A 21,555-nucleotide genomic window follows, 5' to 3' on the forward strand; every position below is an offset into this window, starting at 1 on the left:
CTGTTTAGTACTGAGGATATTCTAAACAAGCCAGCCCTGGAGTCTTGGGAACAAGTTTTATGTATTGGAAGAGTCCATTTGGTGTTCACAAGAGACTGTAGGTGTGTCCCCAGTGTGAATGACCTACACTGAATTGAAAGATCTACACCAGGAGTGGAGGCTCAAGGGCAGAAATCATAGAAGGGGGTGGTTGGGAATGGAAGGGCAGAGGAGGGAGCAAGCTTTATGTGCCTGTTTCAGTTGTATTCCTGTGCAGTCAGCCTGAGGCTGACCTTGAGTTCTTGTTAAAAGCCTGCCCGTTGCTTCTGACCTTCAACACATCTGATTTCTTTCTTCTGGTTATTTTGCTATCTGTTCTCATAACACTTTCATAGATAGATATAATTTCTCAAACTGCACACCTTTACAAAATACGATGGATAGCCCATATTCACCACTCTCTAGCAGTAGGTGGTAAGCTAAAGCTCATATCTAACTTTACTAAGAGATATAGTTTATTTTTCTTCATCCATTACTATTTTTATAATTTGGGCACTCTTTTATTGATTTTAAGGAAAATATTTCTTTTCATAATGATAATCTTAATATTTTCTGAACCTCAAAAATCCCTGTCACCAGGTTAGTAGTTAAAAAAAATATTTATATATTTATACCTGAATATTAAAGAAGAATTTAGAAACATTTAACAATTATTTTGCATGATATTTAGTTAATTTGTGTGGCAATTATTCATATATGTGCAGTGGAATCATGTGGAAAGCCTGATTTATATTCATTAGATAATGTGTCAGTCTTACCATTAGCAATTTCAGTATCTGCTTTTAATAACCCCGCAAGTATTCATGAGTAAGAAATTGGCAAAGCGTCCTACTAAGGGAAAAGGTGTGAGAAAGTGTTGAAAAGGCCACCTATCAACTTGCATAAGAAGCAGTGCATTTTTTTAAAAAATGTAGATCTTTTCCAAGTAAAAGAACAAGGTGAAGAAAAATGTTATAAGAAGAGAAAACATTGTGGACAGTTTGGGGACAATGAATCTTGTCTCCATGATTTGGGGGCAAACGGATTACTGGCAGCTGATTTGGGTACTCCGCCCTACAGAAGCAGAGGTGTCAAAGAAGAAGTGACAGTTGTCTGTGGATTTCCCAGGAAACTGAGCGTGCAGTGACACTGGTACATCCCAGGTGACACTGTCTCTGAGGAAGCCTGCAAAAAAAGCCTTCTGCCTCCAGGCTGAGGCAGGTGTTATCATTTTACAGCTGTTTAGAAAATGAGTCATACCTTATCTGTATGTCCCTGCTGGGTAGGGATTCTGGAGTTGGCCCTGGGAGGGATGTGGAATAAAACTGTCTTTGGCAATATGTTTTAGGGTTTACTCAGTCACCTCATTCTTGACCCCTTTCTCATTTTCTATTTCATACAGTAAATACTTCCCCAAAGGTCCCTCCTACAATGAGTGATGAAGAGGCTGCTGTCACCACCGTAGACCCCTCCTACCCAGGAGCAAAACAAGGTTTGTTTTTATTTTAAGGATTGGATCTGAAGTTCTTATGCTGATACAGTGCTACTTAATGGGACCTGACACTGAGAAGTACAGGCTAAGTAGACGCCTACTGCAGAGGAAGTCTCATGTTGTAGCTCCTCCAGGAAACTGTGCATCCAGCTAAGGAACCTAGGTAACGCTGAGATAGCAGTAGGGGTTAAAGAAATTAAAACTGTCTAACAAAACACAGAAATGACAAATGGGACCATTCATCCCGCACAAAGTGATCCCAGAGTGTGGTACTGAGAACACCTGTGGGCAGGTCCAGGGGCCTCAGAACTGGCTGGCCCTGTTCCCCTGTAGACCTTGAGTGAATAGTTTTGCAGGGCTTCCATCCCATAATGTTAAAAAGAAGCCAATAATGCTTGCCTCACAGTGTTTCCCGAAAGATTAAGTAGGACCTATGTCAAAGTGCATAGCTCACTGCCCTGTCACAGTGCCTCATAAGTGATAGCTGTAAACCAAGCTGCGTGCTGAGATAAGGGTTGGCAGGTGCCACAACTCTCTCCTGATGGATATTCATATGCAGTGCTATGCGCCATGTATTCTATAAGCAACGGCTAGCATGGCATTTTGCTAAATATTTTCAAGCATTAATTAATTTATCCTCACAGGAACCTGAAGAGATAGGCATCATAATCTTCTTTTTGTGGCAGGGGAATACTAAAGCACCCATAAATTAAGTGAGGCATCTACATTACTGAAAACCATCTGTTTTCCTCCAAAGCCTATATACTCTGCCACAAAGAAAGACAGGATAAGCTTCAATGAACCTGTATACAATGAACATGTACATGTGACTGCTAAAAAATGACAAAGCATAACCAAGTCCTTGTCCACATGATACAACATAGTGTGAAGTATGGTTTGTAATGGAATTCAAGAAAATTGTGTAGCTCTGGTAGTCAGAGGGCTTCATGGTGCCAAAGGGCATGTGGAGACAACAGAAAAAGAAATTCAAAATGTGGATGGATGGGGAAGGTTAAAGTGATTAGAATCCTCAGGCAGTTCTAGAAACTTCCACAGACAGGAAATCCAGGGAGTCCATTGGTAGAAGCTCCAGTGGGACACAATAAGGATTTGGATTCCGACAGCCCTGGGGCAGAGAGTTGGATAATTGACAGCCACAGGACCCCTCTTTGGGTTGAACTAGTGTGGAAGGCTGCTTGGTGTGTCTCCTTTCTTCTTGTCATTTTTACATTTGTTTAAAAGGCTCTGCTTCTTGTGGATGTTGATAGGTGGCTCTTTCAGTACTTTCTCACACCCTCTCTCTTAATTAAATAGTTTGCAAACTTCTCTACTTGTTAGTTAAAATTGCAAACTAAAATTACTAAGGTAAGACTGACACCTTCTAATAATTTTTATTAGCTTGATGTTAAAAATTGACCAAAAACCTGTAAAGCATGGTTAAGAAAAAGAACCCCCCCTAAACAATCTAATTTTAAAAAATGGTTTCTGAGACATATCTTACTTTTCTGATTTATGTTGAAATTTTGTCTTTTTAGGAAGAAATCAAATTATACACCCTTTCTCTGAACCAGGTACGTTTGCATTTGCTATGGAAAGATAAGAATTCCATTTTAAATTACATATTGCTGCTTTTAAATACCCAAGGAACAAGAAGTAGCCATATTAAAAAGCCAGAAGAGTCTATGTCCTTAACCTTAGCCACAGAAAGTTGTAAAAGCAAGTAAATCTTTTCATTTAAGAGTTAACAGAAGCACTTCTAATTTTTAAAACAATTTGGAAAACAATACATGACCTGATAATTTTCTCTTAAGAAAAACTTCTACTTGACCATGAGAAGAGTCTCCTCCCTTATAAAAACAATTGAACCTCCCTCTTCCCTAACATAAAGAAAGCAAGGAGCTTAAAAATCACCTAATCAATTGGCACTGTGTCAAAGCTAAACACACGCCCTTCATGCCTTAGTCATGATCCATCTTGGTCCTGGGCTCCCACACTGGGGGCTCCTTTTACCTCCACTGTAACTGGCGATGCTCCCTGCTCCTTAGGTGCTGCTATGGATCCAGCCAGTAAATTTATGTTCTCGTTTACTATTGTGCATTTCCAAGTCTTCCTTCACATTTGGCCCGTGTCCACATTTCACACGGGAAAAAAAAAAAAAAATGGAGGTAGAACTTCATCACCATTTCATTCATTAAAGCCAAGGGGGCTACACAGCATCAATGGGAGGACAGAACTTTTTTAAAAGCTGCTTTTGCTTTTCTAATCAAGAATAGACCTTTTCAAAATCAATTAGCCAAATAAGTACACCGTCTTCTCTTATATCCCCAGCCTTCAGTTGTCTTTACGAATATGGAGATTTCCTCTAACTTAATCGGTTTAAATTGCTTCATTCTCATAATGGATTTGAAAATATTTTTGGTCACTGTATCAGTGACTGTGCATAAAAATGCTATGGAAGAAACACAAGCTCAGAGTAGAGGTGACCTGGATTCCATAGCTTCCCTGGGCTTCATTTACTATTTGTAAACTGTTTCTGCCAGTTTCCTACCAAACTTATGATTCTGCAACCCATTGACCGACCTTGGATAGCCTTTGATACAGTAAAACATTGTTTTCTCTCGTAATGTTCAACTCATGAAAGTGTTTGTGGTTTTCCCCCTATCAAGGTAGATTTTCTACTTAGCACATCTATGATTATTCCTTTAAAGAGCACAGGACTTGAAATGAGAGCTCTGGGGTCTTGTTTCTGTCATTAACTAGTTGTGGCTTGGGTTAAAAAAAAAAAAGAATTTTATCACACAGAATTCTATTTTCCCAAAAGTTTATTGTAAAAAATCCCAATTTTTGAAAATAAAATATGCATAAAATTATGCTGTATTATGTATTTTTTCTGAACAGGCAAGGAGATATCACTCATTTTACCTGTTTGATTTTTCAATTGATATGTGGTAGTTCACTTCACACTTTTGTAATTTTCCTGCTCTTTTTCTCTCACAGTGATAATATTAATTATTTTTGCGGTAATGTTTGGTATCATTGGAACAATCCTTTTAATTTCTTTCTGTGTCAGGCGACTAGTCAAGGTAAGAATTCAGTTTTTAATTTTGCTTTATGTATTGATGTGAACAATTTTCGGTGGGCTTATTCTTCTGAATACAACTAAAACACATAGAGAAGCAAAACTGCATCAAACTCCAATTTTTTTCTCAATTGGACACATGAAGTCACTGAGTCACTCTAACAGAATTATTGCTTCTTCTTCCCCTCTGCCTCCTTCTCCCTTTCCCAATTTAAGGTAACCCCCATTTAGAAATCTATCCCCTATTTTCCCAAATATAGATAAAATAGTCATTTTTTTATTTATACTATTTACTTAGCCTACAAAATATTTAAAATAATATTATATATTTAGATGTGTTTAAAACTTTAATGCTTTACTATTCTCAAATTTCCCAAAGCAGATTTTTCAAAATCTACCCATGAATTTTTAGCCTGTGATTTTTAAAAATCTCTAAAGCTATTTTTAAATGCATGTGATACAGCTTCCCAAAATACATAACCTTCCACCTAAGACACAACATTTATCTGTGTAGTTTTGATGCTGTCCCTGGATCTGTATCCTACATCCTAAATTCCTAACTATATTAGATGGGTACAGTTGGGTGTGCATTCATCTTCTATTCTTAATCTCGCTCTGTGGTCTTTAGACCATAAGCACTATCTGAACTCTTTTTTAAAAAAGCTTATTCGCAGGGGTGACCACACAGCTGTGGTGGGGCCATATCAACATGAATGATGGCAAATCTACATACAGTGCTTCTTGTCTGCTTCCTTTTAAAGTCTTTCTCTAGGCAACTTTAATAATCACCCAACCCTATGATCTATGGTCATTTTCAAGTAAAGTTGTTTATTAACCTGAATTTTGAGAGATTTTTTAAAGTATTTGAATATGAGATGAATTCTCCTGTCTGAAGTATAAATATCAGAGGAAAATCATCTTCTATTTGAGAATACTTGCCAAAAGTATTCTCTTTTGGTCAGTGTTACAAAACCTGAAAAAAGTCAATGAAATAGTTGGCAAAATCTAGAGAATTTTCTACGTGTTTACAGAAGAATTTTGTTCTGGTTAACGTAACTAAGGAATCATACCCTCATTCTTTTTATTTCTATCTTCACTATTCATTACAACAAGGACATATGGAAGAGTCTGTATATGGGGTGCTATTGCACCTACTGAATATCAAACACATTTTATTTAGAAATGTAAATGTAAGTTTAAATCAATGTTTATTAATATCTATTAAAAAAAACTCTGCAAAGTGAATTTCAGCCAAAAGGAAAAAAATACTGTAGAAGAAATATTTTTAATCTGAGGTGTTTTAATTTTTATTGTCTTTGATTTTTAAATGTGATGCTAATGGTTTTCTGGTTTTTTTATTCATAGAAAAGTCCACCAGTCATAAAACCTGTCTCCTTGGAAGACACAGACTTGCCTTTAAATTCTGTTGAAATGGGACAGACAGGTATTTGTGTTGTCTTTTGCCTTTGGGGAGGGAAATTAATTAGTAAGCTATTTCTTTCTGAGCTGGGGAGGGGATAACCAATCAGAATTCATTTAGATTCTATTTTATTAATGTTACTTTTATAAGATTAATTTTTTGTAATGGGAATTAATTTTCTTGTAATGTGAAAATTGTCTTTATCTTAGTGAGATTCTTCCCTAGGCACAGAGTGTCTTTAAAAAAAGAAAGAAAGAAAGAAAAAGTAAATCAAATATAAGTGAAAGAGAAAAACCAAGTTCTTTTGTGTACTTCTTATTTCCCAAACTGCAGTGTTATGTATCTAGGAGACCCAACTGTGGATATAATTTGAATAATTCCAGACGTGAAGCTAGGAACTGAATTCAAATCCATATTCCAACATTTATGAGTGTTGCAACCTTAGGCAAGCTCCCAAGATAGTGAAGTATCAACCTTCTAGAGCTTAGTGAGGATTAAATGAGCTACCATAGGTAAATAAAGCCTTTAAAACTGTTCTCGGCCATTTTAAGTGCCCAGCCTGGGAGCTGCAGGCTCCGTTCCTCAGTGACCTCCTCTGCACAGCTGGCCCAGCTCTGGACCCTGTTGTCACTTCCACTCCAGGGTGTGAAGTCAATGTGGAGAATTGCAGGTACATTTTGTTCGTGCAGAACAGTATCGATCCACATAGTGTTTTTCAAAAAGAGAAGTTATTGCCAACCTTTAAAAAGTTGGAGATTTTTACATTTTGAAAACAAATCCAGATATTAGTATTCCCTTGGGGGAAAATGTACCCTCATATCATCATGACAGCAATTCATAAAAGCTGAGGAGTGGCTGCTGTTTCTCCTGCTTCTCTAAATCCCCAGTCCATTGCAATTATTTCATTGATTATGACCTGTCACTAAGAAACTGTATAGTGCGCAGCACATTTTGCCTGAAGTGTAAACCCAAGTAATATCTATTTTGGAAAAGGTCCACACCAAGAACAAATTTATGGAATGAGTTTGAGTGCTCAGCAAAAGGGATCTATTCTGCTTTCTACAAAATCAAGTCAAGTTTTTCCCATAATTATCAAAACTCATGCCAGATTGTGGATCCTGAAAACCTCCAGATTTCAGTTTCCACTCTGGATCAAGGACCGTCACCTTCTAAGAAATTGCTAGGTTTTCCAGACTTTGGGATCATAAAAAGTTAAAGTTTGAAAGATCTCTACCACACTACACAGTTACATGCAGGATTTGGCTCAGCAGAGTATCCTGTGAATTCTTAAAATTTAACAGTGATTATTACCTAATTCCACAGTCTTAGGAAGTTCCTGTTACTAGAATGAATGGAATAGCTGCGATTCTCAGTTAAAAGGATTAATTAAACTCCATCTGCAGATACTTAAAACAACAACAAAAGCTTTTGAGTCAGATGCCACATTCACTCTTGATTACCGTATAATAAGACCTGCAGCTGGAACAAATATCTGTAAAATAGCCCTCTTCTGTCTGCCTTATTAAAAAAGAAAAAAAAAAGTTTTGATGCAATTTTAAAAATGGAAGGATTGCCATCTAAATCCTAATATTTTGTTTCCTAAATTACTGTGCACTTTGAGCTACTTACTTATTATGGTGACATTATACCTTTTTATGTGGCGCTGAGGGTGGAACCTAGTGCCTCACGAGCGTGCTAGGTGAGCCGCTGTACCACAACCCAGCCCCGCCCCCCCCCCCCCCTTTTTAAAGGCAATCTTGACTTTCTGGGCAGTAGGCCATAAAAGTTGGGGCAATTAATACACCACAGTGTATTAGAATGCCCTTGTAAATTTAATTCAATTAAATACAACAAGCATGAATTAAATGCTTACTGTGGACTGGGTATTACACCCACATTATGTACTCATATGAATCTCTGTCTTAAGAAGTTGAGAGTCTAATGGAGGAAAGAGAAGTGGTTATTGAAGGGAGTCATTTTAAGATAGAAGAGTGACAGGCAGAGGTAGCTAAGGTTTCTGGAAATGGAATCACATGGGGTCATTCATGAAGAAGAGATGGATATGACCCAGGTCAGGTAGTTCTAGTGGAAGGGCAGCTTAGCAAAACCACAGAAGAAGACAGAATACAGTGTCCCCAGGAATCACATGCACTTCACATCAGTAGGATGAATGCTCTGATTCATTCTCTGTTTATGTCTCACATATGTGTAAAGGCAGTGCAAAGACAGGCGAACCAGTGTAGAATCATTTAACTTCCCTTAACTTCCCTGTATTTGTGTAAATGAAATTACCCGCAGCATCTTAGTAAGTTTGTGAAATGAGTTCTAAAACAGAATGCCCCCCCACAGGAAATGCCAGAGAACCCAAAATCATTGAAAATGTTTTTGTCCATTTATGAAATATTTTTCTAAACTGATTTACAAGTCAAAGGCATGAAAGGTGAGAGTGACTGTTCCTTCTCAACAAGAATCAATGTTAGGGAACAATTAAGGTAATGAACTACTTTAACCTCCTTGAACTTGCACGTGCTTTGTGCTTAGTGAGGAATGAGAGTAAGTCATCTGCCACATGTGACCCCAATGGACCATCTGTCATAGGGAATGTTTGGGGTATAGTTCCTATAGCACTCAAATAAGAGAAAAGTGGAAAATGCCCTGTTTCTATAATAGTAAAGACTCTCGCATCCCTTTAATGCGCTCTCTGGGACATAAAAATTAGTCCAACCTCCCAAAAAGAAGGTGAAGATTCTGGGTACAATGGGGAAGACCAGCTTATTTTTGCCCTTCTTTCATGCACTAGAATCAGAAAGGAACTCAGAAGTAAGTTTCCATGCAGGAAAAAAGAAAAAGAAAGAAAGAAAAAAAAAGCTATTCCTAAAAAAGATCTTATAGACTTGCGAGCTTGTCATTCAAACAGGCATATATAATTCAACCCAGTTACTTAGTAGCTTGGCATTCTGGTCTGCCTCATAGACCAGCTCTCTGTTACTTGTTAGCTTCCCAGCTCTTGAGACAGTAGGAGCAGAATAATTATATTTGTTTCTTATACAGGCTTCTAGAATAGATTTGCTAAAAAAAAAAAAAAAATCTGTGTTTTCTTTACCCCCACCCCCCAAAAAAACTCCAATACAGCTAAATTGCATGGAGATGCCTTTCATTTACTACTTATATTCAAAGACAACTGTAAGAATTTAGAATCCTGAAATTTATTTTGTGCAATGATTTCCTTATGTGTTTAAAAATAACCATGTCATGTACCACTCTTTTATAGCTCCTGCCTCTAATCCTTCTACAGAATAACCAAAGAGAATGTGCTCACCAAGCCAAATTTTGGAAGAATTCAAAGACATTAGTCAAGTGAAAAATGATCACAGAAATTGGAACCATCAGTAGATTATGTAGCTACCTACGTTGTACCATTTCAGGAAGCAAATTTCATCATAATGTGTTTCAGAGATTCAACCAAGAGGAAAAAAATCTTTGCTCATTAATACTTCAAGATAAAGAGTGTACATTTCCTTGCATGCTTGCTTTTGTGTTAGCATTATTTTTATAATTAATTGCTTTAGGATATCTGACCTAAAATTTCTGCTGAATTCATCTGCTATTTTTTAAGACTGACTTATTCTATCCTATTATAATCTTAATGATTGCACTGTCAAATGAAGGTCTTATAGCATCTCCTTTAAGTATAAGTTCTTCTCTTTCTAAACTCTTAGGTTCACTTTCATTGTTTTAAATAAACTACAGGGTCAATGAAGTCCTCATTGTTTTCCTTCATTGCTGAACAGACAAGATGTAGTATTGCATTAATGATGATAATAGTTTACTCACATGAATAAAGCTTGCACTGGAAAAATGCCATAAATTATGTAATAACACTCACATTTATACATTTATTGTTTAATGAATAAATCAATTAAAAAGACTTTTCCCATGAAAAACGCAAATGGCCCATGTAAAATAACTTGTCTGACAGCAGAGTCCAACAGAAGCTCTGGCTCTTGTGTTGTTCTCCACTGGAGGTGATTTGTGTGAGTGATCAGGGTGTCCTAAGAAAGAGAAGAATGAATAGAATTTTCTCATGAATGAAATTTAATAACTCTTAAGGGCAGCAAGATGTACAAACTTGACATGCTGTTTTAATAGCTGTCTCCATGTTTCCTCAATTAAATTCTTTAATCCATCCCATTCCCGTTTCTCTCATTAATAAAATGCTTTAAATTGCCTAAAAGAAGTTTCTAGATATAAGAGGCTAAGGCTTTGTGGCTATATAGCTGTCACTCATTTAGAGCCAAACTTAAAAAGTTCATATAAAGGTTAAGAAAGACCTTCCTGTGATAGTCTATTTTCCAAAAGAATAAGAATCAATGTTGCTTTACATTGCTGTGTGATAATTAAGTAAATAATTGTGTATTTATATCTGGGCCTGGAAACAAATTTATTTTTTAATAAATTTAAAAAAAAATCTAAATCTCATATTCTCAGAGAATGTTTTTGAATTAAATCACCTATTTAAAATAAAGAGTGAAAAGAGAAGACAACATGACTATTGGTATGTATTTTTGTGAAATAGCTTTAAGAATGTTATTAGGTTAATTTAATCCAATGAATGACCCAAGGGTCAAGGCACTTTCAAGTATACTTTGTAAAATAAACATAAAATGTTGAACTAAGAAAGGACATAAGACTAACCTTGTCTCTAAAGTAATTTATAAGTCACAGACAATAAGAGATGAGAGGACTGTACTGTCTCGACAAGAGCAACAGAATTCAGAGGATAATTAAAGTACAAATTGCTTTAACCTCCTTGAATTTTTCTGGCCAGTTTCTCTGTCCTTCTTGATGTGAACTTTTCACATCTAAATTTGGTGTTTGTGGGAAGAAATAACCTTTGCTCTCTTTGTATTTTTAATAATTAAATAAGAAAAAAAATATGTAAGACAGAAATCTTTCCTGGGAAGGCAGCGTGAGCCCATGAATGACTCCAGTTGAATTTCTTAAAACTGGGGACTGGGCTGGTGAAGTTGAGAGAACATCTTACTCTTGGGTGCAGGGTATTTTCTTGTATGGATGTGAGCAGAGGGTCTAATGAGTAGAGAAAAGTGAGGGACATTGAGAAGAAAAAAATATAAACAGCCAAAACAGTATGGTGACAGTGTCTCACTCACTGATACTGATATGAAGTGACTGAGCATTAGTCTTCTGGTTTATTCTAAGCATTTATCCTATCAAGCGTAGCAAATTTCTCACAAGTAATTCCCAAAAGCCTCATGTTGTCCAGATAAAAATAAACAATTCTGCCCAGCAGTCTGCCTAGGCCTGTGACTATCTTACACACTCTGGGGAACCTGGCTGATTGTGCTGGCCACCACAGCGTCACCTTCAGCTTTTAGAGTGAAACACGTCCTTGGGGCCTCACGTCACCCTACCCACGTTGTAGCCCGACTAGGATCTGAAGTTCACCCTCAGTTTAAGTGTGATTCATTAAGAGCAAGGACTTTAATTCATTATTTTTTAAATCCCTGAGAAGCTTAACAAAATTTGTTCCTTACTTCAGGAACCCTGTCCTAATATTTAAAATGGTCTTGTACATAACAATGTTATAAAAGGTTTAGTCAGGCAGGCAGGCATAGTGTAGAAAGAAAAGGAACTTTGGAGCCCAAGTTGGAATCTTGACTTTCTTTTTTGTTGGGGGTAGGGGTGAGGGTGAGCTAGGGATTGCACCCAGGGTCTTGCTCCTGACATACCCTACCACTTAGCGACATCCCCAGCCTCTGAACCTTCACTATTAATTCACGTAACTTCAGTTTCCTTATCTATAATACAAAGATTAATGTAGTTAAACTACCTTACAGAAGTGTCATGAGGTTTATATGAAATGAGGTCTGCAGGGTAAACCTGCACCACCCAAGTGTTCAGTAAATGGCAATTCTGATCATTGTCACCTGAGACCAATTCTTGCTTGTTACCCGTCAGGCAGCATACAGTTCTGCAGAGAGGTCACTCCGAATACGCCATGGAAATATTTAGCCTTGAAAGGCAATTCCTAGGATTCTTTTGGTCATCTCGTTTTTGTGCAAAATTGAGCAAATAATATTCTTTTATCATTATTATAATTATTACCTCATGTGAATCATACAAATTAATGGGTTTCACTGAATTGCTTACATCACCTTGTGATCATGTCCACGCCCTTTCTACCCTTTCTGTCTTCTCCCTCTGTTCCTCCTTTCCTTCCCTAACAGTCCTTTTTTACTATCAGGTAATTTTTTTTTTTGTTTGATTCCACAGATGAAAGAAAAATATGATACTTGTCTTTTCAGGTCAGGGTTGTTTCCTTAACATGATGCCCTCCAGTTCTACCCATTTTCCTGCTAATGACATAATTTCACTCTTCTTTATAGCTGATTAATATTCCATTGTGTATCTATATCACAACTTCTTTATCCATTGTCTGTTGATGGGCATCTAAGCAGATTCCATATCTTGGCATTTGCAAACAGGTCCACAAGAAACATGGACATGCAGGTGAATGCTGACCTCTTTTCTTCACAACCAACATTCTTTATCTATTGTCATCGGAATATTACCATATGCTCTTTAACTGAGTAGATGTACAAGAAGAAATGTCCACTCACTCTGGACATTTGCAATCTGATATATATATATATATATATATATATATATATATATATATATATATATATATATATATATCCTGCTCTCTAGAAAACCTAAGTGGCTCTCCTTTCACCTTAGAGAATTAATTAAAAAATATGTGGAGGTTCAGGGCTTTCATGAAAGAAATGCTTGCAATGTGTATATAACAGCTACTAATGGAACCAACACACAAATTAAGCACTGTGGAACTCCTAAATGCAACTGCAAGATACACAATTTTCCTTGAAAAAAAAAAACACTTAAAAAGTCAAGGCTGGGTGCAGTGGCGCAAGCCTGTAATCCCAGCAGCTCTGTAGGCAGAGGCAGGATGATCACGAGTTCAAAGCCAGGCGCTAAGCAAGTCAGTGAGACCCTGTCTCTAAATAAAATACGAAATAAGGCTGGGGATGTGGCTTAGCGGTCGAGGGTCCCTGGGTTCAACCTTCAGTAGTATAAATGAGTCTCCTCCCATTTCACTTCAGGTTGAGAGCTCTCGAGGTCTGTGGGTGAGCTTTCATGTGTCCTTTGAATGTAAGAGAAATTTGTCACTTGAGAAATCTGAAGGGGAAATAGGTAACCCTAGTCTTGCTCCGAAAGTGCATTAGGAGACATTATGAAGCTGGGAGTGACAAGAATTCTTGCAGGTTTGGGTGGTTATAGAGTTTCTTGTAGGCTTTATATGGTCCATGTGGGAAAAAAATCGCTGGTATGGGTTGTCTTTGGTCATGTTGAAAATGACTTGCTGGATTGGGGAACAGTTATTAATAGAAAGAAGAGTGTTGCCAGACACCTAAGGACAGAAGAACACAGGAGACACATGCATTTGCACAAGTCCAGAGAACTCACTGAGACGTGGGTTTGCACAAGCTCAGAGAATAGCAGGAAGGTCCCAGTGGTGGGAAAATTCTGAGCAACCCACAAAAGCACCTACAGAGGAAAGGTCTAGATAAAAATCTCTGCCAAGTGTAAAATGCTAGACCAACACCAAGATATCAGTCTAAACAGAACATTCTTCCTGTGTTCCAACTCCAGAGGGGTTAGAAGCTTTTTGGGTAACAAGAGGAAGAAAGAGGAGTTGACCACACTATCCACATCCTAAATCCAAGGAAGAACAAGAATAAAAACATTAATTTAAAATCAGAATAGAAATTTAGATTATGGTATTTATGTATATATTTTAATCAGAAATTGGTGGATCATTTGTATTGCCTAAGAGTAACCAGAATAATAGTGAAGTCTACTCTGGTTTTGACAGAGAAACAGTGAAAAGATCAGTTCTACAAAATACATTTTGAAGGACACAGGAAACATGACTAGAGTTATTTAGTTGTATTCTACAAGTCTTTTTCATTCAATATAACCAATATACTGTAGAACTATTAATGTAGAAAAATATTTTCTGATAAAATAATAAAGTATAATGGCAAAAAACTTACCTATGCATTGTTTGTAACTAAATTTACTCAGAAATAACAGAGCAATGTATTCCCAAATTCATATTTTGGCCCAGGAGTTCCATTTTGAAGAATATGCTTCACAAAACTGCAAAAAAACTTATAAATTATTATTTTGCAATTTATTTTATATATTAGTAGCAGAAAATAATAACAAAAAAATAGCCTTAATGTTCGAAAACTTAGTGTCACCTGTGTATTGTCATAATTAGTAGATTAACAAAATAGATAATTAGGCAGCCAGGAAAAATTACAAGTTTACATGTGAAAATGTGTGTATAAGTAGTATGTTTATCCTGAACTAAACAAAAATACAAGTGCATAAATTTAAAAGTTTGGAAAAAAATTGGTAGCATTATTCAATCATTTCTTCTTGTTTTTTAAGAACCAGCACTACTAATTTAAATGTAGTTCAACATCACTGGCTCCTGTTGAATATCCCAAAGCTAGGGCTCTACTTCCAAGCTGAAGACCAGGGACATCATATCTCACTAAGCATATGTTTTTTGGGGTGTGCTTAAAATGCACAGTGACTCTGCAAAATTAGCCTTTGAAAGCTGAAAAATGAATGTTTCTAAGAAAGGGGAATGGAAATATTTTTAAGTTTGCTCTAGGAAAAGGGTGATTTCTAGATAGGAACTAGACACCCATATTGCAATGACCATGGTTCCCATGGGGGCTTCTTAAGAAAAGAAAAGCAAATAGGTCTCACTGGGAACATTTGAGCAAAAGATGTGAGTTTTATGTTGCCTACATCCCCTGATGTAAGAGTCTTATTCACTTCTTAGGCTGACTCCAACCTTCTGAGAAATGATAACCATGTGATAATATTTTTTTCAATGCCAGGGGTGGAGCACAGGACTTGCTACCTGCTATGCAAGTGCTCTAACTCTGAGCTATTCCCTCATTCATTTGCAATTATTTTTCCAAAAAATCTTTAACAATTTGTTTTTTAGACACTGCCTTGAGGTTTTTATAAAATTTCCATCACATAGGCGCTCAAGGTCCAAGTATGCTTGCCTTATTCCTGATAAACAGCTAAAAATGTGACCCCAAGTAACATGTGAATGGTTTACTTTTCTCTTACTTCCCAGTGCTACCATGAGAGCCTTGGGGTGATGGCAAACATTTTCACAGCTCCTTCATGATGTCCAGAACAGAGGCCCCCTTTCTTATAAATCCTCCCCCAGAATTGGAAAGTGGACCTCAATTCTTACTCCTTTGCCTGGTTCCTGACCACCCAGGAAGCCCTCTTCTCCTAAGTAGGTTCTTCCCTGTATCCTTAGGTCCCCAACACAATCCCAAATACAAACCTGCTTGGCCTGTTTATTGCCACCCGTTTGAGTTTGGGCATGGTCATAACCTGAGAATACTGCTGCATTATCAGACCTACTTGATTGTATATAGTATTAATGAATGCAGATTAAGACCCAAAATGTAATTTTGCTAACACATAAATTTATTTCTTGCTCAGGTAATGGTGCAGGAATATTCCAGGACAGTGGGAAAGAGGAATTACCTTTTTATGAACATTTGTGGATCTTTATGATTCTAAGTTGAGAACATGTAGCTAGAAACCAGTATCTCTTGCTACTGAATAGTGTTCTCACTAGGTTGAAATCTAGTTCTTCATGGTTAGACAATATATAAACTAAGAAGACAAGTTATCCACCCCTTGCCATATCCAATACACAATGGTGGAACTGGGCTAATATATAGGCAAAAAAAAAAAAAAATCTGATTCAGTGGTGCATGCCTGTAATCCCAGCTACTAGAGAGGCCCAGGCAGGAAGATCCAAGTTTGAGACCAATCTGTGCAATTCAAGGAGAACTTGTCTCAAAATAAAAATTTTAAAAATGGCTGGAGATATAACTCAATGGTAGAGCCCTCCTGGGTCCAATATGCAGTAAAATATTTTAAAAAATTAAGATTCAAAAAGAGAGATGAATGTGAAAGACACATCAGTCATTGGATCATAGCAACGAGAGCCTCTATTGGACAAACATTGTGAAGACTCCTTCCCTGGGAGAAGAAGAAATACCCGCTGTTCTCCAGGCTTTTGGGCTTGCACTTGGAAAGTTTCTCTCTTGGTTGGTTTAATTCCATGGCCACATTTGTAGTGTTAGTGTGCTCTTTTAAGGAGCCATACAGATATTGCAACTCATTGTTTAATAGGGTTACAGTTGTTTTCTAGAGAAAATAGATAAAGACTTTTCAAACCAGACTCGTGGTTACATTGGCAATTCAAATTTCTTAGAAACTTCAGTGACTTCTAGTCAATTTGCTTTGTCCACTCCATTTGCCTATAGCTGCATGCAAAATTATTTCCAAAACACAGTTCTAAATCTCCTTATTTTTGTGTGTGTATTTGTATTCATCTTTGCCTCAAACAATGGCAGCTTCTCTGAGGCATCTGAAATAACTGGTCAGATTAAAAAATGATATATTCTGTGTCATCTTAGCCATAGGTTGAACGTTCCTTTGGTTCCTGAGAAGTTCTGGTATGTATTTTTCCTCTAAGCTTTCTTCAGTCTTATCTCCTACTGTTTTAGGTCCAGAAGCATTTTTGGTTTCTCCAACATTCTGAGATCTTTAATTTCTGAATATTTTTTCTTGAATTCATTTTTTTTTCTCAAAATATTGTTAAAAGCAGTAAATAACCATCAGCAAACACCAACACTTGGGCTCTTTCTAACTGCTCCTAAACTATAGGTACAAAAGACAAGTAGTGTTCCTTCCAAGCCATTGAGGACAAAACTCACTCTACAGCCTTCTCAGAAAAGCATGAATAGGCTGCTTTCCAGCATTTGAGACCAATTTTTTTGCTGATACCCAAATATTAGCCCAGTTCCACCATTGTGTATTGGATATGGCAAGGGTTGGATAACTTGTTTTCTTAGTTTATAGATTGTCTAACCTAGTGCCATATGTGGCAGGGTTTTGTTTCGGTGGCAACCCACTGTAACAAAAAGCCTGTTGTTTTCCAGGCTCTTGGGCAATAGGAAGGCTGAATGCTTAGGTTTGAAATTTAAGGATGCTGCACAATTAAAGTTGGTTGTTCTGCTTACATAATTCTCCAGTATGGACCCAGAAAGGGAAAAGGGAGATTTTGGCTCCACACAGTCACGTAAGGACCTGTTCTTATTGTGCCTCTTCAGGCTGCCAAAGTCACTTCGGACATCACCTTCCCAATTGGCTAGCAGTTGAGAGAAATAATGAAGAGGTGCTCATATGGGATTTTCTGGGTTGGACTGTGGTATGAGTATTAACCTTGGCTCCCATGCCTTGTGTGACAACATCAAACGGCCAAGGGCACTAGGAGCTGTTTTAGCCACTACCTCCAGTAATTACTTGAACAATAGCAGTGAGAGTTGGCATCCTTCTTTTCCCTTTTCTTAAAGGGATTATATCCAAACTAAAGTTTCTCCATTAAAAATGATGTTTACTGTAGATTTCTACTATAGAATTATTATTGCCTTAAGAAATTTCTTTTTAGTTGCTAATGGATTTTTTTCATCAGATGTAGTTATTGAACCCTATCATGATTTTTTTCCTGATGCTATGAAGAATTTATAAATTTAAGAATTCCTCTTGCAACTGTTATTTGAAGACAACTGTATTGAAGTCCAGAGTAGGTGTCCCCTCAACACACACACACAAAAAAATAACTTGGTAAAACTCATAAGAAACCTCTACGCAATATGGGAATGAAAGTATAATAGGAATAGTAATAATAAAAGCAAAAGCATGATGTCCACAGGGCTCTAGGAGTTGAGATAGGGAAGAGATCATACTCAACCGTGGATTTCAAGAAAGACTTGAAGTTTGCAGATGAGGGACAGGCATCCAGAATGAGGAAAATATGAGGCCTGCATAAGAAACTGAGTTCAAAAGCAGGGGTCAAGATTGGACAAGAAGGCTGAGATCAGGCCACAAGTCATACTACACAGACTCAGTGAAGGCCACACTGCTGTAGGTCCAGAGTAAAGGTGGGCATTTAGACCAAGAGGGCACCGTGAACAGGTGAGTTCCTATTCTCTCCTATGTGAAGTCTCCACCTTACAACAGCAAAGGATAAAAACAAAATGAAAAGAAGAGACGGAAGAATACAAGATGAATAGATTATAAGGATGTGGAAAACTGAAAGCAAACAAGAGGGTGTTGACAAAGGAGAAGGGGATGTGTACCTTCCAATTCCCCTTAAGATTGCATGCCCCATGGAGAACACCAAGCTGGCCTGTGGGGGTGTCGCCGTCTTGGCCTGGAGGGAGCAGCAGGAAGAGTTGGAACACGGAACTGTTGAGGAACAGTGGAGTGGTTAAAAAGACCATTTTTATGAGCTCTGCATACGGGTGGAAACCCAGGTTCTGCCACTTATTGGTTGTGAGGTCCTGGACAAATTATTCGACTTCTCTAGGACTCAGTTGTTCTTATTTGGAAAAAGGGATGATAATAACAGTAGTATCTTCTCAAAAGACTGTAGTGAGGCCTGAGTTAACACATGAAAAGCATTTAGAATGGTGCCTGGTGCACTGTTAGTGATCCATTAATATGGGCTGCTGTGATTGTAATGTAATTCCATGAAAAATACATTTGACTCAGAACAAAGATACTGCTTCTTTCCCCACCTCTCCCTCCTCATCGACCTCTGATAAATACCATTGTACTCTTGACTTCCAAATAAAAATAACAAAATAAAATACAAAATATTCACACGTACAGCAATCACGGTTTTGTTATTTCAATATTTTTTAAAACGTAGAGCCCATCACTGTAGGAGAGTCCTGAGCGAAGCAAACAACACAGGACAATGCAAAAGGGGAAGGAAGTCTTCAGGCTGGACACTGAGTGGCCCTACAGAATCAAAGGAAATCACATGTGAAGTATTTTGGAAAGGGAAGAACACAGAAAAACTAACACCTCTACAAGTAACCCAGAGGACTGGCAGCTGAAACTCTACTGTATTCTAAACAAGCCAAAGTCCAAGTTTATTATACTCTGAGATCTCCCAGGGCAAGGACTCAATTTCACTCTAATCTGTGTTTGAACCAGGGTTTTCAGTAAGACTTCCATTAATATCCACTGATCCTCTTTATAATTATTCACCTTCCTGGAGTTTAGAGTCTTCCCTCAAAAGAAAAAAAAAATGACTGGAAAGGGGTGAGAAAGGTCAGAAAGAGGCATGATCTTGAAATGCACTCACCCCCTCCAGCATAACAGATCCTGCTAAGAATGCTGGTCAGACATCTCTGAGGAAACTTAGGAGGCCCAGAATCTCAAGAACAGATCAAACCAAGGGACCCAGGGTCCCTTAATCACACTTTTCTGCCTTCCCACAGTCAGATACTCTGCCTGCCTTACCTTGCAAGTAAGGGTGTGGAGTCTTGAGGGTTATCCTCTCCCATCCTAAAATATAGGAAATGTGAGGCTCTAGCCTTTTGTCACATTCTTCCCCGCTTTTTGGAGGGTACTGGGAATTGAACTCAGGAGCACTCAGCCACTGAGCCACATCCCTAGCCCTAGTTTATATTTTATTTAGAAACAGGGTTTCACTAAGTTGCTTAATGTCTCGCTTTTGCTAAGGCTGGCTTTGAACTTGTGATCCTCCTGCCTCAGCCCCCCACCGAGCCTCTGAGATTACAGGCATGCGCCACTGTGCCTCACTACATCCCTTCCCTTAATTGACAATAAGAGGACTGTCACAAATCCATTCTGTTCAGCATCAACATGTGAATAAATGTATGTTATGACCACCAAAGTGACTGCTTTGGATGTAAAAGAGCATTACTTTACAGTGACCTCATGACAAAGTCTGCAAGTCCTGACGACAAGGAATGGTCCTTTCCATATGTTTAAAAGATTTCAAATGGGTTTTACATGGACAGCCTGTGTGTGTGTGTGTGTGTGTGTGTGTGTGAGAGAGAGAGAGAGAGAGAGAGAGAGAGAGAGAGAGAGAGAGAGAGAGAAAGAGGTGCACCAAAGTTTTCGCAGAGCTTAATTTTAGGTGGAGGATTATAGCTAATTTTAGTCTATTTGTTTTGCTTCTTTAAAGCCTCTTAATTTTCTATGGTAAGCCTGGATTACATTTTTATAGAGAAAAATATAATAGAGTCCATTGACTTTTTCAAAGTTAAAAAAATTATAACAAGATGGTTGCTAAGGGGATATATATCCCCAGGGGACAGTCTACATGGGGTCTTCCTTACAATGGACAACAATGGTCACCCAAAGCTCTGAACTGTTTGACTGTGTTCCACGTCTAACATTTCCAGCGACTGTGCAATTGTGGCTTATAGAGAACTAGGGCAGCTTAATTTAGGGATAGGAATTCCAGACTCTTATGAGGCATCCAAAGAGTTCTTCAATACAGAAGGAATTTTGGGAAGAACTACTGGGAATAGAACTTGAGATGATGAAAAGGTATTGGGTGTTTTCCATTATTCTTAGTGTGCTCTTGGTCTTGTCTGCCCCTTAGAGTCACTCTCTGAACTAATTTCATGCTCAGGTCAGTCATTTCACAATGAAGAACATACAGTTTCTCAGACTTCCTTGTTTCCAAGTTTGTGAGTGGAGTTCAACCCGAGTTCACATTATCAGTGGATGGGCATTACTCAAAGGAGCTTATTAACTCAGAGTGTTGTCTCCGTGTGGGTCTCTTCCAAGTGGTTCTGTCAAATGTGATCAGTGCATCATATATTAGGAGAATATGTTATTTCTGCCTCCACTTAAGTTACTCATAGATTGTCCTTGGCCCTTCTCTTGGGGATGGTTTTCTTATTACCATCATGCTCTGAAGACCTTTTTTATTCAACTGAATAAAACCGAAGTTGAGTAATGATTTCATATATTGCCAACCATGTGACAATGAATTCCATTCTCGGTTCAAAGATACCTTTAAATCGAAAGCAATCAGTATAATGTAAGTCTTATTTAATGTAAATCGATTAAATTCTCTCTCAGCCTACTAAGGCGTTAGGGCACTGAATATTTTAATTTGCTCAGATGAAAGTGTCCCTATCCCTGATTATTTTGAGATTAAGAAAAAGGTGACTACCATGATTCCTCCCTACTCTAGATGAGCTTGCCTGCAATAAAGAAAGAGCTCTGCACCTTGTCTCACTGCCTCTACCCTCCTTTTCTGTATTCCATCACAGGACAATCTGATCATTTTCCTAAAACATAAATGAGACCATACTTCCCCTCTGTGAACGCTCCAATGGGCTTCCATTGCATGAGGGTAGAATCCCGTCCCTGTGCTTATCAGAGATCAGATGTGACAGATCTGGGGCATGTGGACATGCCCAGCTTCACCTGAGCCACCCGCTACTCTCCCCAGCTCGCTCTCTCATGCACCAAGTTCCTGCCACTGAACTTCTTCCTGAAACTTCAGCATGTTCCTTGTTCCTTGTTCCCTTTTTCCAGAAGTTT

The 21,555-nt window shown here is 37.9% G+C and overlaps 1 protein-coding gene and 1 long non-coding RNA gene across 3 annotated transcripts in view; one reads left to right on the forward strand and one right to left on the reverse strand.

Annotated features, from left to right (window-relative positions):
• Gypa (glycophorin A (MNS blood group)) overlaps nt 1–9,769 on the forward strand; it is a 28,694-nt gene extending 18,925 nt beyond the window's left edge. For both annotated transcript variants that reach the window (XM_027926762.2, XM_027926763.2), the window contains 5 exons: nt 1,421–1,510; nt 3,046–3,081; nt 4,508–4,593; nt 5,955–6,033; nt 9,281–9,769. In XM_027926762.2, coding sequence (XP_027782563.2) covers nt 1,421–1,510; nt 3,046–3,081; nt 4,508–4,593; nt 5,955–6,033; nt 9,281–9,309 — 320 coding nt within the window. In that variant the 3' untranslated portion in view covers nt 9,310–9,769. The remainder of the gene's footprint in view (nt 1–1,420; nt 1,511–3,045; nt 3,082–4,507; nt 4,594–5,954; nt 6,034–9,280) is intronic.
• A 127-nt stretch (nt 9,770–9,896) lies between these two features.
• LOC114085572 (uncharacterized) lies at nt 9,897–14,391 on the reverse strand. The gene is made up of 3 exons (XR_003581494.2): nt 14,319–14,391; nt 14,109–14,214; nt 9,897–10,061 (listed from the first exon to the last, which is right to left on the reverse strand). It is a non-coding gene; the product is annotated as an uncharacterized lncRNA (long non-coding RNA).
• Between the last annotated feature and the right edge of the window lie 7,164 nt (nt 14,392–21,555).

The sequence above is a fragment of the Marmota flaviventris genome, chromosome 7 (assembly GCF_047511675.1).
Source record: "Marmota flaviventris isolate mMarFla1 chromosome 7, mMarFla1.hap1, whole genome shotgun sequence".
In the NCBI taxonomy this organism is placed as follows: domain Eukaryota; kingdom Metazoa; phylum Chordata; class Mammalia; order Rodentia; family Sciuridae; genus Marmota; species Marmota flaviventris.